This window comes from Gadus chalcogrammus, chromosome 15, assembly GCF_026213295.1.
Source record: "Gadus chalcogrammus isolate NIFS_2021 chromosome 15, NIFS_Gcha_1.0, whole genome shotgun sequence".
NCBI lineage: Eukaryota > Metazoa > Chordata > Actinopteri > Gadiformes > Gadidae > Gadus > Gadus chalcogrammus.
The window spans coordinates 13,817,591-13,836,024 of record NC_079426.1 but is presented as its reverse complement, the minus strand read 5'-3'; the positions used below and the strand labels follow the sequence as shown (position 1 = coordinate 13,836,024).

The 18,434-nt window shown below is 43.2% G+C and overlaps 2 protein-coding genes across 5 annotated transcripts in view; one reads left to right on the top strand and one right to left on the bottom strand.

Moving 5' to 3' along the window:
- The first annotated feature begins 1,254 nt into the window (after positions 1–1,254).
- On the top strand, positions 1,255–12,873 carry si:ch211-125o16.4 (neuroblast differentiation-associated protein AHNAK). 3 transcript variants are annotated; one of them, XM_056609531.1, is made up of 5 exons: positions 1,255–1,427; positions 4,266–4,338; positions 4,588–4,705; positions 7,058–7,221; positions 7,577–12,873. In XM_056609531.1, the coding sequence occupies exons 2-5, from the start codon at positions 4,336–4,338 to the stop codon at positions 12,398–12,400; spliced, it is 5,109 nt and encodes a 1,702-aa protein (XP_056465506.1). In that variant the 5' UTR covers positions 1,255–1,427; positions 4,266–4,335; the 3' UTR covers positions 12,401–12,873. The 3 variants fall into 3 exon arrangements, with proteins under 3 accessions (XP_056465506.1, XP_056465507.1, XP_056465508.1); XM_056609532.1 differs by lacking the exon at positions 1,255–1,427 and adding an exon at positions 3,416–3,494; XM_056609533.1 differs by lacking the exon at positions 1,255–1,427 and adding an exon at positions 3,901–4,049.
- The window catches only part of edaradd (EDAR-associated death domain), a 7,041-nt gene continuing 1,408 nt past the window's right edge, over positions 12,802–18,434 (bottom strand). Inside the window, exons 2-6 of one of the 2 annotated variants that reach the window (XM_056609534.1) lie at positions 16,696–16,754; positions 15,470–15,539; positions 14,752–14,816; positions 14,285–14,333; positions 12,802–14,019 (exon numbers count right to left, since the gene is read on the bottom strand). In XM_056609534.1, coding sequence (XP_056465509.1) covers positions 13,631–14,019; positions 14,285–14,333; positions 14,752–14,816; positions 15,470–15,539; positions 16,696–16,754 — 632 coding nt within the window. In that variant the 3' untranslated portion in view covers positions 12,802–13,630. The remainder of the gene's footprint in view (positions 14,020–14,284; positions 14,334–14,751; positions 14,817–15,469; positions 15,540–16,695; positions 16,755–18,434) is intronic. The other variant, XM_056609535.1, reaches the window with a different exon arrangement.

Below are 18,434 nucleotides of genomic sequence, written 5' to 3'. Positions count from 1 at the left end.
ATCCTTACCTGACAACACCCATTGACAGGCAGGTTGATACGTGGCTAATAGAGTTACATTGTATCGCATTGCAACATTGGCATAGTTTTAATGTCTGAGAAGGGTTGGGGAGTGATTCATTAGGAACAGTAGAGTAGTGAACTATTCAGTCCTCCACATTGGCTGACAGTCGCCATGGTGATCACGGTTCTGCCGAATTGTTTCCTGGTGATGCTAACGAGGCGTGTTTATGAGGACTGTGGCAAGTCTAAGTAGACTAAGGTGTGTTTATGAAGTGGGAAATTATCAATGTCTTTGTGACGTGTGTTTATGAAGACTGAGTGTGTTTATCAAGACTGAGTGTGCTTATGAAGAATGGGTGTGTTCCTGAAGACTGGATGTGTTTAAAGGCTGAGTGTGTTTATACAGACTGAGCTTGTTAATGAAGACTGTGTGTTTTTGAAACCTGATTGTGTTTATCAGGACTAAGGTAGGTTTATGAAGGATCGCAGATCGATCGGTTTTTATGTGCCCCTCTTGTATATTTTAAAGTGACAGCACCTGCAACTTCCCTCTGTTGCTTCCCTTTTTGTATGTTTAGTGAGTATTCAAACCTGCACTTTGTAACTCTTCCACAGCAGACATGGCTCGCAGGGATTGTCTCTCTTGATAGATGTACGTGGGAAAAGGCCAGAAAAACTAAATTGTAACCAAAGTGATGCCGAGTTAGTTGGTGCAAGGCCTTTGTAGTGTGTTTGCCTCGCTCTCACTCTCCCCTGTCTCTTCTCTTCCTTCCCCTCTCTCTCTCTTTCTCTCTACCTCTGACTCTCTATCGCTCTCTCCCTGTATCGCTCTCATTCTAGGTAAGTATCGGTCACCAAGCCCACAACGCTGCACTGCATGCCTCTCTGCAATCGAGTTCAACATGTTTGTGTGTGGTTGAGTGTGTGGTACCAAATACTTAGTTTTGTAGCATGAGAGTGCATGTGTGTGTGTGCATGTGTGTTTGAGTGGCTGTGTGTGTGTGTGTGTGTGTGTGTGTGTGTGTGTGTGTGTGTGTGTGAGAGAGAACTATGTGTGTGTGTGTGTGTGTGTGTGTGTGTGTGTGTGTGTGTGTGTGTGTGTGTGTGTGTGTGTGTGTGTGTGTGTGTGTGTGTGTGTGTGTGTGTGTGTGTGTGAGGGGCGGTCCTCATGCAGCCCAACCTGTTCTCCAGGCTGATGAGGTGACAGTATGACACTTCCATCCTCGTCCACAAAACTAGCTGTCACATCCCCTTGTGGAATCAAAACTAGCTGGACCTCACAATAACCTGGTCCTCAAACCTACCTGGACTTCACTGCTACCTGGTCCTCACACCTGCCTGGACCTCACACCTACCTGTTCTCAGAGCCACCTGTTCTCAGAGCCACCCATTCAGCTGGACTACCTGACCTGCACCCTCAACAAAGTGAGTCTCTCTCTCTCTCTCTCTCTCTCTCTCTCTCTCTCTCTCTCTCTCTCTCTCTCTCTCTCTCTCTCTCTCTCTCTCTCTCTCTCTCTCTCTCTCTCTCTCTCTCTCTCCCTCCATCTCTCTCGTCTCTCAAAATCAATCAAGAGTCAAGATTCAAATGGATGAATTGGAATGGAAAACGTACATTAAAATTGCCATTGGATGCATCTATGGTCATAGATGTGGAATCCTGAAATTTAGAAGGGTTTTGTTTGAATTAGTACTTTCCTAAATTGAAACTTATCAACCCAATAAACTGAGCTGATTCTATAAAGGCTTGTATGGGTATAATGTTGCGTCAACTTTTTTATGTGCTATACTGTGTATATTATAACAACAGCAACACATAATCCTATTGATTGTTATAAAAAATGCCATGTGATGCTTGGCATCAACAACCATGGCAGTATTACTGCAAATCCAATGGTATCACTGCGGTAGTACCGACGTCAACATGAGAGATTCTGACTCCTCTGGCAGTGCTTGGCCACAGTTATGGTATTTCAAACCTGTTTCCAATGCATTGATTACTGTGATGTGTGTGTGTACAATATCGTCTCCCACTTTCACCACACGGCTCTTTAAACGGGCCTCTGCTTAGTACGTAGCGCAGAATTGCATGCAGTTCCTGAGGTGTGAACTTGGGAACCGAAGGGTCCCTTCTCCCTGGTGCCTCTATGTTGTCCAACGATTCGCATCGTTTGGATTGTTGATGTCCACCTTACTGTGTTCTTGCTTCTTAATCCTGGATTGGGGGCTGTTTGTAGCATGGCAGACGTGGGGCCGTTGAGTGTGTGTGTAGGTGCGTGTATCATTGAGGTGGGCGAGATGGATTATGAACAATAGCACCCCTGCTGGGCAGAAGCACCATGCACATGGGTGTGGGCCCCCTGGAGCAGGAAAAACTCCTATCACACCCTAAAACGTAACCTTGTCACAAGAGTAACCTTGTCACACGAGTATTTACAACGTTGTTAACTAATTAGACATTGAGCAGATCCAAAGTGACTTAAAGTGAATTCAGATACAGGTCATTAACGAGAAGGGATGGGGTTCGTTCACTCAAGGATGGCTACCGCTGCCCCACTATTGCACCCTATCTCATAGAATATTTCCTGGACTATTTTTCTGGACAGATTAATGTTTTTTTATTGGTGTAATAGCATAACCCATAAATTAATCGAATTCCTGCGTTCCACCTAACTTCCTGCTTGGCTCCATGCACAAGACCTTACCAAAAACTGTTCCTTGATTTAAGAACATGGCTTTATTCTCGGGAGACTTTGTTGAGTGTTTAAACCAGTAGGTGCGTGCGGGTGTGGTCGGATGGCGAGAGCGCATGTGGTGCTCACCTAGCATGCATCCCAACCGACTGGTTTGAGGTACCACATGCAACCCGCCTGACACGTCAGACGCAGTGTGTGTCACTGTCACACCCGCTGCCACCAAGTGACAGCCCACTCCAGTCAGTCCAGCCGGCTGAACAAATGACTTTCATTCAACAGCTTTTTAAAAGGAATCACACTTTGGCATTTACCTTGACAATTAAAATCAATGTAGTACCAAGGAGGCTGATCTCACTTTTTTTGGCGTGTGTGTGTGTGTGTGTGTGTGTGTGTGTGTGTGTGTGTGTGTGTGTGTGTGTGTGTGTGTGTGTGTGTGTGTGTGTGTGTGTGTGTGTGTGTGTGTGTGTGTGCGTGTGTGTGCGTTTGAACGGCTGTGGGCTCTGTCAACGCTGTGCGTGTGTGTGTATCTCACAACGTTGTGCTTAATTGTTTATGGTCTTTATCTAAACAGCACAATCGTCTGAAAAAGTTTAGAGGGCTGTGAAACATTAACTATTTGATATGTTACGCAGCGGAGCTGCAGCATCTTCTGGGCGCTCTACTTCGGCCACGCACGGCGGTGTCCTTAACCGTCACCATACAATCATAAACTAATAATCCGCACCTGTGTTAAGGATTTCAGGCGTATTTATTAGCTCTGCACCCTTCACTCCTGGCTGCATCTTCGGTTATGGACCGGGTAAGTTGTGGGTCGAAGTGCGATGCGAAAGAGTTGTGGGTCGAGGTGCGGTGCGAAAGAAGTGGCAGCAGGCAGCGATGCGTTTGTAAAAATAACCTTTACTGATGTAATAAGTACAGACGCAGTACAAAAGCACGGAGTAAAACAAACCACTATTCGTAATAGTCACCACCACGTTTTGGCAAAATACAGAGGGAACATAGAGGGAATAGAGAGGCATGACATCCTAAACACAGGTGTGGATTATTAGTTCCTGATGAAATGGTGGCCAGTAAGAACACCACCGTGCGTGGCCGAAGTAGAGCGATAGAAGTCGCTGCCCCCTCCGCCTGCTGCGTAAAGATTGATCATTCAATTCTTAATGGAGTCATGGAACTAAACGGCATGATTTGATCAATGACTAAAATGTTATAATTGTTATTCTACACATCTTTCCAACCAGCTTGGTTGAGTTGTGAGATGTTCCAGGAATGTACTGCAAAATGCAATCGTAACATAACACATGGAGTAGCCTACTTTATGTGTTTGTGTAATTGGTTGAGTGGGTATTAGTGGGTATGTTTTATTTTTCAGTGCTAACAATACTGCCATGTCTTTATTCTCGGGAGACTTTAAGCTCACACACTGTGTGTATGTGCATGTACCTGTATATATAAAGTGCTGAAGGTACTATTTTCTTGGGTTTTATCTGACATCAAGGTTCCATTGATAGAATGAGGAAGCTGCCTGATAACATTACAGGCTATTTATTAAACTATTGTGTTTTCACAGAGGGACTCTGTGATACTCCTACCTTACCTGACAGTTCCGTGACATGCCGTTGTAAAAACACCGAAAAAACATGGTGAGTGAGAATATATTCCTGACCATTTTAGATTACCCTTTTTAAAAATCCAAACATTTAGTGTGTAATTCAGAGACATGTCATCAAGCGTTACAGCATCTGGCTCTAGGATGCCTGCAGCCTCCTTACGTTGAGGATCAAACCCAAAACCTTCTGATTTGGAGTCGTAATTCTAGCCACTAGACTATCCTGCCCCCACTACCATTGTCTTTGTCAGGACCACATCTTTGTCTTTTTACCACCAACCAGAGCGAAGACGGGAAATCATTCTCTGATAGTCTCCAATTGGAAGACTCTGAGAGAGGGGGCGTGGTCATCAAGGGACTCGCCGACACCAGCATCTCCGCCAGCAGTGGACTGAAAGAGGGTACACGCACGCACGCACGCACGCGCCATGCTGGGAACTTTTTGGCTCAATATTTTATTTTTTCTAATTTGAATAGAAGTTGCTATTTAGAAAATTCAAGTACTAATGGTTATGAAAATGTAATACAAATTGAAGTAACAGTAGTGCAGTGAATTTGACCTCCCAAACACTTCCTTTCAACTTGGAGATCAAGACCAGCTCAAACCGGCTTTCATATTTCAATAATGACTCATAAGAATAATGAGTCAGCGTAAAGCAAGTCAGAATAGCCTTTATGATGTGTGAATGTGACAAATATATAATTGTAAGATAAAGTTGATGATTGTAGGTGTCGACGAATAATTATGCAGCTTTGCAGATCAGACACATCCCATCTCTAGGCAGGTCCTCACACTAGGGTTTGTCAGACTGCAGTAGAAACTAAGAGAGCAACCCGATGGCCAGGAATTTAAATTAGGCTGTGTTTCCAGTTTAGCCACCTCTTCACACTATGACGAGTGTAGACATAATCAGAGCTAGGTGGCACAATAACACGAAGAACAACAAAGGATTTGTCATCCTACAGGAACGCCATTGGGGATTTCTTAAGGATTTATGGAGTTTATTAAGATGACAAAGATAGAGATCACTAGATCCTAGTTCAGCATTTATCAGGTTTAATGCATTTACACGGATGACGCATTCATAATGATGTTCTATAAGGTGTAATATATGGAGAGTAGTGGACATAGACTGTAGTTGTACAAGGTTTAATAGATGGAGAGGAGTCCATATAGACTGTAGCTCTACAAGATTTAATACATAGGGAGGAGTCCACTTGGACAGTAGTTCTATAAGGTTTAGAGTCAGACTGTAGCTCTATAAGGTTTCATACATAGGACTCCATTTAGACTGTAGTTCTATAGGGTTTCTTACATAGGTCTCCATTTAGACTGTAGTTCAGTGGCGGTGGGTCAAAAAATGCGTTTCCATCCCCCCAATTTATTGTGAACTTTGAAGTATCGAATCCTCTAACTCGTAAAAAAGTTTATCCGCTCGCTTGAGGTGGTTTTTGAGAAATGCGAAACAGAGTAAATTCGCAAAATGGGAGATGGAAACACATTTTGCGAATCAGCTGTGACGTAGCGAACTTTGAACACACAGGACTGACAGTCTTTCCGATTCCCGCATAACGACCGGCCATAGCAACCCTGCCGACATCAACGTGTAAAGTCATCACCCTATTCCGCTCCAACCACTTGATGGAAACGCACCTAATTCAAATTACTTTTTTGCGAACTTTCTAAAGATTCGCATCACCTTTTTAGATGGAAACGCAGCTACTGCCAGCAACCATTTAAATGCGTCTGAACGTCAATGATTTGGGCTAGGCTAGTTATTGGTCATTCAAAATAAAGCCCTCCTCCAAGTCAGGGGCGCCGGCCACGTTGAAGTAAATGTAAGCTCGCTAACTTTTTGCTGTCTATCAAGACAGCTTTTCATTGGCACAAGAAAACTCGCCCTCGGGTCGCACAAGTGTGCGCCCCAGGCCAATGGTATCGCTTTTCTTTTTTGTCATCACCACATCAATCAAATAGGCTACCTCCCTCAGCAGCAATCGTGCAACACAACTACATGTAGAGGATAGATAGATCGCTAACTAGCAGAGAGTTGTAAGCACTTTTCACCCTTTTCAGTGGAGGAATTGGACTCCCCAAACAATGTTATTAAAAGGAGCAAGTAAGTTACATATTAATTTAGTCTTTCGGCCTGTAGCGTATAAACAAAATGAAGCGACTGTCCCATATTTCTAACTGCATTTGCAGACATTGACACTCAAAAAATGGATGCTATAGGACAGTGATCATGATTTGTCTGGATATCAGAATAACAACAATGGGTCAAATAGCAATGGCTGGTGGAAAGGCCATAAAGTAGGATGTTGGCTATGAATAGTAAGTAAAAGTGGCCATCCCCAAAATGCAACATTTTTGATCACCAGCCGCCACTGCTGTAGTTCTATAAGGTTTCATACATAGTACTCCATTTAGACTGTAGTTCTATAGGGTTTCATACATAGTACTCCATTCAGACTGTAGTTTTCTGAGGTTTCATACATAGGACTCCATTCAGACTGTAGTTCCATAGGGTTTCATACATAGTACTCCATTCAGACTGTAGTTTTCTGAGGTTTCATAGATAGGAGTCAATTCAGACTGTAGTTCTAGAAGGTTTCGATCATAAATAATTACATCGTTCTCATTACATTGTTTTTATTGTACATAAAGTTTGTGTGGCGTTGATGGTGCCCTGATGCATTATTTTCAGTGCGGCAAAGCTCACGTAAATAACCTGACCTTCATCTTCTCACAGGCGATGAGATCGTTGGAGCAACCGTTCACCTGGACCACCTGAGCAAACAGGACATCCTGAAGATCCTGAAGGTGTTGGAGCCGTACGACGACAACATAACGGTGTTGACCAAATCTGACCTGAGTGCTGGCATCGACCCAGGGTCCCTGAGTGGCCCAGGCAAGGTACATCAGACTAACAACCTCACTCACAAGCTTTAGACCAGTGGAACCCCACTTGACAGTCTGATAATCATATGGAATAGGGGGTAGCAATAGGAATTAATAGGGTAAGGTATTAATGAAAGTCGAGTAAAAGTTCCTGTATAACGGAATAGGTTGAACTAGTACTAATACCATGACTCCCAAGTACGAATTGTGTATTGTTCATTGTAATGCGTAATGTCAAGCTTACTGCTAAAACTACAATAGTGTGACATGCAGTTGTACTGTCATTATAACTTTATTAATAGGCATTTTTTATTTACTCGTCTGCCTGATTTCTGAACGCTGTTTTTTGTCCAATTAATTCTTTCGCTAGATGCTTACTACCAGTTACAAGCAGAAGAAGATGCCGTCCCTTGAGGCCCAAGGCGAGGCACCAGCTCTTAATCTTACCGGCCTGAATACCAAGTTCAACTCTGCCATTGGTCTGGATGGGGACATTAATGGAGAACTGCCCAATCTTAACCTAAACAAACCCTCTGCAGATGGTAGCGGCACCTTCAGGATTTCAGATACAGGACTGCCAGGACTTGACTTAAATGGAGCAGGTTTTGGCAACTCTATCAGTGCCCCCTCTGCTGAACTGTCCTCACCCAATGCCACACTAGGACTTAAAAAAACAGGAGTTAAGGGCGGCAATTTCACAGCCCCCAAATTTGAGATGCCAAACTTTAATCTGCCCAACATCGGTGGCACGGGAGCAACAGGAGGGATTAATCTTGGGAAGATGAATGCTGATTTGGACACTCCTGCTGTAAATTTTCCAACTGCAGGTGTCAATCTGTCGGCACCCACAATAGATGCTAAAACCGCAGATCTGAATTTGAATGGCCCAGATGTCAATTTGAACGGCCCAGATGTTAACTTGGCTGCCCCAAATGTGGACATGGATGCTTCAACTGGAAAAATTAAGTGGCCACATCAGAAATGGAAGGGTCCTAAGGTTAACCCTGACCTGAGTCTCTCAACACCAAAGCTTGACGGAGACCTGTCAACACCAGAAGTAGGCCTTGACCTTCCAAAAGCTAACCTTGATGGCCCCAATTTGGATGTTGACGCTCCGAAAATCAACTGGCCTCACTTAAATTGGAAAAAACCAAAGCTTGATCTCAAGGGTCCAAAAGCTGACATGGACGTTAATGCTGACCTGAAAACCCCAGATCTCAACCTCTCTCCACCTGGAATGAGCGGGGGGATAAGCACACCAAATTTGGCTTTGGATGTACCGAATGCTGAACTCGAAGGGACAGACTTCGACATCAATGCTCCATCAGGGAAGATCAACTGGCCTCATAAGAAGTGGAAGAAACCCAAACTCGATGCAGACCTCAATACACCAGATGTCAATGCACCAGATATGTCTTTGAATCTTCCCAAAGCTGACATCAATGGTCCCAATATCGATGTTTCTGCCCCAGATCTTGATGTTGCCTCATCACAAAAGATCCATTGGCCTCATTTGAAGTGGAAGAAACCAAAAGTTGATGCAGACCTTCACACACCAGACATTGATGTATCCACTCCAAGTCTTGATGGAGATCTCACTGGACCTGATGTTGATCTGCCTGCTGCATCTGGAAAGAATAAGTTCCTAACTCTCAAAAGGCCTAAGAACTGGCTTATTGGGTCCAAACTAAATGCTCCGGATTTGGATCTTAATGCAGATGTGAATTCTCCTGCCCTTGATCTCACCACTCCTAAGGTTTCAGGATCACTTGATGGACCTAATATGGATTTGTCTGCACCGAATATGGATATTGACGCTCCTTCTGGAAAGGTTAAGTGGCCCACTCTTAAAAAGCCAAAGTGGCTCAAGTCGTCAAGCTTAGATCTCCAAACACCTGATGTGGATGTGAAAGGCGCAGATATTAATCTTGCTGCACCAGCACTAGATGAGGGTCTTGATACGCCTGATTTCGATATCACCATGCCTAATGCTGACCTCAAAGGCCCAGCCGTTGATCTTAATGCTCCTGGGGTTGACATTGACAGCCCCTCTTCTAAGCTTAAACTCCCCAAATTCCAGATGCCAAAATTTAAAGCCCCAAAATTAAAAGGACCAGACATTGATGTAAGTGCCGATTTACCCAATTTGGATCTCAAATCACCGAATTTGGAACTCAAGTCACCTGACCTGTCAACGCCTGAAATTAAAGGAGGCATCAATGCTCCAAGTCTAGACATTGACATGCCAAAAGCTGACATTAAGGCTGATGCTTCCTCCCGAGTATACAAATTCCCATCTTTAAAGATGCCAAGTTGGAGCTCATCTAAACCAAATGTAAAAGGACCAGAACTAGATGGATATCTTGACAAAAATGTTGACCTTTCAATTCCCGGTCTGGACGCGAATCTTCCCAAAGCAGACTTGAGTGCACCAAATTTGAACCTTTCTACCCCAAAGATTGATGGAGGTCTATCCTCCCCAGATTTTGACCTCAATTTGCCAAAAGCTGAAATCAATGGACCTGATCTGGATGCTGATCTGGACACATCTGGAAAATTCAAGTTGCCCAAGATGAAATTACCTACATTTGGTTTTTCCAAGCCTAAAGTGGAGGGGCCAGATCTAGATGCTGACATTGATGTCAATTTACCAAAAGCAGATATACAGGGATCTGGAGCAAACCTCAATCTCTCTGCTCCAGATGTCAAGGGAAATCTATCTACTCCAGACCTTGATCTGAATTTGCCAAAAGCTGTCCTAAAAGGACCTGATGTAGATGCTGATCTTGACACATCTGGGAAATTCAAGTTGCCCAAGATGAAATTACCTACATTTGGTTTTTCCAAGCCTAAAGTGGAGGGGCCAGATCTAGATGCTGACATTGATATCAATTTACCAAAAGCAGATATACAGGGATCTGGAGCAAACCTCAATCTCTCTGCTCCAGATGTCAAGGGAAATCTATCTACTCCAGATCTTGATCTGAATTTGCCAAAAGCTGACCTCAATGGACCGGATCTAGATGCTGATCTTGACACATCTGGAAAATTCAAGTTGCCCAAGATGAAATTACCTACATTTGGTTTTTCTAAGCCTAAAGTGGAGGGACCAGATCTGGATGCTGACATTGATGTCAATTTACCAAAAGCAGATATACAGGGATCTGGAGCAAACCTCAATCTCTCTGCTCCAGATGTCAAGGGAAATCTATCTACTCCAGATCTTGATCTGAATTTGCCAAAAGCTGACCTAAAAGGACCTGATGTAGATGCTGATCTTGACACATCTGGGAAATTCAAGTTGCCCAAGATGAAATTACCTACATTTGGTTTTTCTAAGCCTAAAGTTGAGGGACCAGATCTGGATGCTGACATTGATGTAAATTTACCAAAAGCAGATATACAGGGATCTGGAGCAAACCTCAATCTCTCTGCTCCAGATGTCAAGGGAAATCTATCTACTCCAGATCTGGACCTGAATTTGCCAAAAGCTGACCTCAATGGACCGGATCTAGATGCTGATCTTGACACATCTGGAAAATTCACGTTGCCCAAGATGAAATTACCTACATTTGGTTTTTCTAAGCCTAAAGTGGAGGGACCAGATCTGGATGCTGACATTGATGTCAATTTACCAAAAGCAGATATACAGGGATCTGGAGCAAACCTCAATCTCTCTGCTCCAGATGTCAAGGGAAATCTATCTACTCCAGATCTTGATCTGAATTTGCCAAAAGCTGACCTAAAAGGACCTGATGTAGATGCTGATCTTGACACATCTGGGAAATTCAAGTTGCCCAAGATGAAATTACCTACATTTGGTTTTTCCAAGCCTAAAATGGAGGGACCAGATCTGGATGCTGACATTGATGTCAATTTACCAAAAGCAGATATACAGGGATCTGGAGCAAACCTCAATCTCTCTGCCCCAGATGTCAAGGGAAATCTATCTACTCCAGACCTGGATGTGAATTTTCCAAAAGCTGAAATCAATGGACCTGATGTAGATGCTGATCTTGACACATCTGGGAAATTCAAGTTGCCCAAGATGAAATTACCTACATTTGGTTTTTCTAAGCCTAAAGTGGAGGGGCCAGAGCTGGATGCTGACATTGATGTGCCAAATGCCAATGTTTCTGTTCCAAATCTTGATGTCGATTTACCAAAAGCTGATATCCAGGCACCTGCTCTTAAGTTATCAGGAAATGGCCCAGATGCAAATGTTGATGCAACTACTGGTGAATACAAAATGCCTCATTTTAATCTCCCCAGTTTAGGCCTAACCAGTCCTAAAGTTGATGGTCCCACAGCTGATATTGGTACACCAGATCTCAGTATTACAGGCCCTTCCGCTGACAGTAAACTAGATTTGTCCAAGTTAAAAATAGGTACCCAGGCAGCAAGTGGCAACCTCTCAGAACCCAGTATGGATGTAAATGGAGGAGTGGACTTAAATGCTGCAAGTATCAACACTGGTAAAGGAACATTAAAAATGCCACATTTCAAGCTACCCAAGTTTGGCTTTTCGGGGCATGGATCAAAAGCACCAGATGTTGATGTGAACGCAGATCTGGACATGTCGGCTGATGTGAAGCCCAACCTCAACCTGGAAGTTGAGGGAAATGCTGATGCTGAAGATTCCCCCAAAAGTAAGATAAGGTGGCCATTTCACTGGGGGCGGAAGGTTGATTCTGCATCTGGTAGTGGAACAGAAGAGGGCAGTGACAGTGGAACAGATGGTGAGGTGGATGTTCCAGCATTCACATTCCACAAGCTACCCAAGAGCAATATTACTGACGACCTTTTTTTGGACGATAGCTTAGGTCCACCAAAGTCTGAAGGAAGTCTTAACAAAAGCAAACAGGAATTTGTTATTAGCAAGGGAATACGCCTGGTGAAACCTAATACACAGTCAAACACGGGGGAAAAGATTGATATTATGGAGCGGTTGAAACTAGCAAGGGAGAAACCTGTGACTGTTAATACGTCACCTACTGAGGCCAAAGTGGGTGCACTCTTTGCTTCAGCATCAAATGATTCCTCACTGGCCAGAGGAGGAACATTCAAAGTTAACACACCTGATTTAGGATTAGGCTTGGACCATCCAGTAGTTGGATCGTCAGGAAATGATAAATTGTCATTAAGTCTTTCCAATATGCTTGGCCTGAATGTTAAAGACTCAGATACTGATTAAACATGCTTCTCAAACCCTGTATAGGCAGCATCAACACTATATCTATGTAAATAATTAACTGAAACCTAATACATGAAGATTTCTTGCGTTTGCTTAAGATATCATAGGTCTGACACACAAAAGTCCAACCAAATGGAACACAATTGCTGTGTATAATTCAAATTCCAGAGAGAGAGAATCATGTAAAAAAAAAAAGTTTAACTATATTGCAGTTACCTGCTAGTGAAAGCACCAGAAGTTCGAGTTTTTTATCTCGTCTCTGTAGGAGGACAAAATATCAGAAATTGCATACACTGAAACTATTTAAATCAGCTTTATCCGAATATTGTCTGAGAATATCTATAATTGCCTCAGTATTTTATATGGAACAATGCCTTAATATGAAAAGCAGGCTACAATTTTACTTTTTTTTTGACTATGGAATTGTATAAATCTGTTAAATTTTTGTTCAATAAATACATTTTAATGCATTCAGTACTGTTATTTTCTATCCGTTATAAAACATTTAAGACAAAAATGACACTTTATAAACATGAATACAAGTTGTATAGTCATAATTCACTATATCTTTCATTTTGAGGGCAGGAGAAAGTTTGAATGAATTGAATTCAAATATCTTATAGCTGGACTGTGCCACAAAAACGACCAGACATATTTGACAATTAATAACCAACTAACAACCAACTATTTTCAACAAAAAGTAAATATTGTTCACGGAGCATACATCACTATCTTTTGTTTATTTCAAATCAAGAAGACATGGATACTAAAGAAAGACCTTGGCATTAAGAAAGAAATAAGTCCAAATCAAATATGACTATATTGCAAAAAATAGTTGAGACGATTATTTTAAACTGCACCGTTTCACAACTATATCTTCTTAACCAAAGTTATAAAGAAAACCTCAACGTCCATTATTTCAAGAGATATTCAAAACCAAGAGATAACGTTCGATAAGCCCGCCTGATATAAACATAAACTTAATAAACCTTCAAACAAATACACACTGCAACTCACACACACATGCACCCACACATGCACATACAAACACAACTTTATTCACACACATATACACACACAAACATTTCTACTCACAAACACACACAATTATTTTTTCACACTCAGTTATATTCACACACACACACACACACACACACACACACACACACACACACACACACACACACACACACACACACACACACGCACACACAAGCATATCTTGGCGGATCAGTGTGTCTTCTGCCAGCGCGACGGCCAGTCCTTCTCCAGCCAGTCCTGCAGCAGCCGCTGCACGTCGATGCGTTCGTAGAAGCGGCATAGTTCGCTCAGCTCACCCACACTCTTCTGGTTGTAGCGCAGCAGGAACTCTTGCGTGGGGCTGTGCGACAGCGAGCCCTGGGTCCGGTGTTCCAGCAGGGTGAGCTCGTCGTAGCTCATGCCCCAGCGGCTGGCAAAGTTCTTCCAGTTCTTGACGGTGCAGTGGTTGGGGTCCAGCTTGAGGCGCAGGGAGTCCAGCAGGTCCTTGTCGTCCATTAGGTCGCTGATCTTAGGCACTGGCGCCTGGTAGCGGCACTTCTCACACATCCCGCTCAGGTACCGCAGCTCCTGGGGGAGGTCTGGGGTGGGGGTTGTAAGGTAAGCTAGGTTATGATGAGATAAGGGTAGATAAGTTACATTTAATGAGGTTAAGCTTAGATAAGATACTGCACCACTTTATTAATTCAGGTATTACAGCATCATAAAAGGATAGTTGGGTGCAAATCATTTCAAGTATACAAATAAGAGTGAATTAATAGATAAATAAATAGATAATATATTTTTTCGTAATAATATATACTTTTTTGTAGCAGTATCATTTTAATGAAACGAAGTCCGCCTCACCTGGGGAGAGTGACGGGGTGCAGATACAGTCTTCACCGTCCTCCACTGGCTGCACCAAGGAAATAAAAACATCTTCAGTTTGTTTACTTTCATTACTACAACCAATATTACCTGTAATAGTTTAATAAAAAAGCAACTGTACTTGCATTTAACATATTTTCAATATTCAGCAGTTATTTTCAACATTGATGAGCTAATGTGTGTATCTTGGCTCTTTTTTAGCAGTGCACTCAGACAAATTCCTTGTCCTTTTTGTTAGAATTTCTTATTTGGCTAAGGAATCGCTATTTAACATGAATCTTGCGTACATGGGCTTCAATCTACACAAAAGCTTTGTCTTTGCATATTGACTTAGTGGAAAATATTAGTTCTTATGACATTTCCGTCAATGCTTTAGGCCAACATATATGATACATTTCTCTGTGTTATTTCTGGGGCAAGGCGACCTTCGCTATAGTGAGACCAACCTGCCGTATCCGGTCGGCAGGAGGGTACCTGGGGAGCATGGAGGGCAGGGGAAAGGTCACGGGATCTAGAGAGGAGATACAAGAGACCCCCTCAATATCGACAGCATGACGTGTGTGTGTGTGTGTAAGTGTGGACAATTAAAGTGTGTTGGATTCACAATATCTGTATAGTCCAATACAAGCTATTGTTATGACAGCAGTAAAACACATGTTACAGGATATCTCTGTGTCATAGACACACAGCTATCAGATAGTTAGATCACTAAAGGATGCAAAATAGTAAAATAGATATGAATTCTACTTAATTCTACTATTATAAAGCTTAAGCATGCCTATGCAGATATGATGGTTGCATTCACAAAAGGAGAACATGGCTACCAGAAAATGCAGAAAATGTATATACATATATAACACTTGCTTTATTGCTGGTAGGTTAGTTATTATATAGCTATAAACTAAGGCTTTATCCCAAGTTTATCTTTAGATTGTTCAGGTCATTAACGAGCAGGTAGGGGTGACAGCATCTTGCTCAAAGACACTGCAGACATTCGTCTTCGAGCGCACAACCTCTGGGAGTCAAACCCTCTACCTGCTCATTGATGACCCGGTTGCTTTGGAGTTAATCATCTGATAAATGTTACAATGGTAAATACAATTTAATTAAACGTGAATTGCTGTCTGGTCCCCAAGGAAAGGGATACCTTGCTGCTGGACTTACCCTGAGGATCGGTCACTTGGACGGGGTAGTTGGTCTTGATCGACTGGGTTGGATAAAAAATAAAAACATCCTAAATGACCAATGAAAGATTTAATGGAACATTGTTCATTGTTTAGATCAGCTAGCATCCTGATTCTGTTATTTGTTGGTGCCATCATTTCCTCATGAATATTAATAAGAGACCTGTGGTTGTTACTGGTTAGCTGATTTGTCAATCAAATTCGTAGCGTTAATATTTATGAGGAACGGACCCAATCTTCTATAACAAGGCTTGTGTAAGCAACGGGCATGTAAAGACATTTAGCATTGTTTTTGAATGACACAATTAATCTGAGTGAAATGAAGTTGACCCCCAAAAGGTGCCATGAAATCCTCAAAATCCTTCCAGTGAGTGGTCTAAGCAGCCATGCATTTATGTTTACATCTATGTACAGGGGAAAAGTGATATACTCCATATAAAATATAAATGTACACATTTTATGAACAAATGTGTGGATTGATGACTGGGTTGGTAGGATCGTTTTCTATTAACCTCCAGGTGGAAGGTGTCCATGGTCTACCCACCCAGAGCCCTAATGCATTCATGACTGCTAAATGCCGAGATTAAAAAGAAAAGATAAAATGAGTCAAAATGTAAAGATATAGATAGGTATAATAAAAGACAGACACAGACAAAGAGACAGACACGCACACACGGCGTTGGAGTGTGTAACCACAGAGAAGACTCCAGTGTGTTTGGTGTTGCGGAGCAGTGGCCTGCTAGAACTTGTTCTCCCAGAGCCCTTAGGCCCGTGGTGCTGCGTGATGGTATGTTCTGCTTCTTGGCACTCTAATGTAAGTCTCTTTGTTCATGAGAGAGCGAGAGAGAGAGAGAGAGAGAGAGAGAGAGAGAGAGAGAGAGAGAGAGAGAGAGAGAGAGAGAGAGAGAGAGAGAGAGAGAGAGAGAGAGAGAGACTGTGTTGATCGATCGATTGGTGTGTCTATTTGTGTGTGTGTATCTCTCTTCCTCTCTCTATCTATTTATCTCTATGTTGATAATCATTATCCTATATGGATAATCTTTTCATGTTTGCCATGTCATGACATGTGGACGTTTTGAAGTACTATCTTTTTGGAATGAGTTACCCACAAACTATTATTGTATTATTAATGGAAATAGAAAACTTAAAAATCCCTTTATGAATCATAGCTACTGCGTCTGAGATATGTTAAATAGGGCTGCTTACGATTCCTGCCATGAAGCTGCTGGGGTCTGTATCCTCCACCGGTTCAGAAGTCGTTCGGCCTGTAATGACAAAAAATAAACCAACCATCCTTCAGGTGTAAGATAAAATCATATGGCCAAGATATCACTTCCCAAAACATTTATACAAAGGTCTGTATCCAAACTCTGAGAACCAGAGACGCACTATTAAAAGGTATACCAAACAATCTGTGATGTTACAAGAGAAGGAAGACGTGTTTGAGAAGGTTCTGGGGTAAGTGAGTGAGATCCGTTGGGCAAGGCCCTTGTGTTCTGCCTGAGAGAATCCTTGTCTCACGTAGCCGGGAGCAGAAAAGGTGCATCGCTTGGAAGGAAGAGTATTCACGGATGAGTTGCAGGAGAGCGAGACAAGCACGCGCAAAACACAAAGGCACCTTTTCAGCCTGTAGAAATGTACCCTGGACGAGGCTACGCAACACCTGGTAAGCCTACGTCACTGTGGAGCCATTGTTTCTCGGACCAGGCTAAGACCCCTCCTGACCTTTCTTGGGTTTCACACTCGGGGCCCATCCGACCGGCTCTCTTACCCCCTCAGGTTAGGCTCCCCGGGGTGAGGGGACACCGATGATGATTGGGGAAGTTGTTGTCGGTGAGGGTAGCGCTTGAAGCTCAGCTCCCGGTCTTACAAGGTCAAGCGAGGAGAACAGGCTGCCCTGGCCTAGTGATGAACTCAGCTCAACCACAAGGGCTTCAGCTGCTGCCCGCGACACAGAGTTTCGCTGGGTGGGTGGGAGGTGTCCCATTCAAAGGGCTGACCCGCGAGCCAGTACTCAGACTTTCCAGTGACGCAGGCTGTGAGGAAGCACTGAAGAAGTATCTGATGGTCCCACAACGTCAGAACTGAAATGGTTTGATGGAAAGTAAATGGTTCCAAAAAAAGGCAGGCAGTCCTCTACATAAGAGGCCTGACCACAGGTTTAGTGTTTGACAGAAATTATTGTTTACTGTAGCGAGTTTCACAGTAGAGGAAACATGAGAAGGAGTTTAGTAGACGATATATTCAAGGGTATTGAAAACCACGACTTGCGTAGAATAACTGTAAAGTGTCCTAGATATTGGTGAGTCACCTGGGGTGAAGATGACTAAATGTAAAACCAGAAGAGGCTTACATTACATGTATATATATACACACAGAGAAAGAGAGAGTGATAGAGAGAGATGGAAAGAGGCAGAGAGGTAGAGAGGGAGAAGCAGAGAGAGAGAGAGAGAGAGAGAGAGAAAGAAAGCGTGTGTGAGATTGAGGAGTAGAGAGAAAGAGTGAGAGGAAGTGTGACATGTGAGTGTGTTTTTTTCGGTGGTTATCCATTCGACGATTTCCTTTAAAAATAATATTAGTAGTCAGTGATTGTGTAGCGCACTCGCCATCCATTCATGCAGGTGGTTCTAACCTTTGTGGCCGGTGTGTGTGGTGTGCGTATGTGTGTGCTCAAACATAGGAGTCTGCCTCTACATCATTAAACGTGAAGTCGCCCCTGCACATCATTATCCCAGCATTGTCTCTCTCTCATAGGGAGAATGCAGCGGGCATGTCACGGCACGCCACGGATCAGGCAAGGGAGGGGGGGGGGGGGGGGGGGGGGAGAGAGACCGAACAGAAACCACATCACACTGCGTCGCTCGGGGCAGTCCACTCCTCTGCCCGGGTGAAAGCAGTGCCTCCTCCCTGTTTGACCACCCATGCCTCGTGGCCAAGGCATGCCA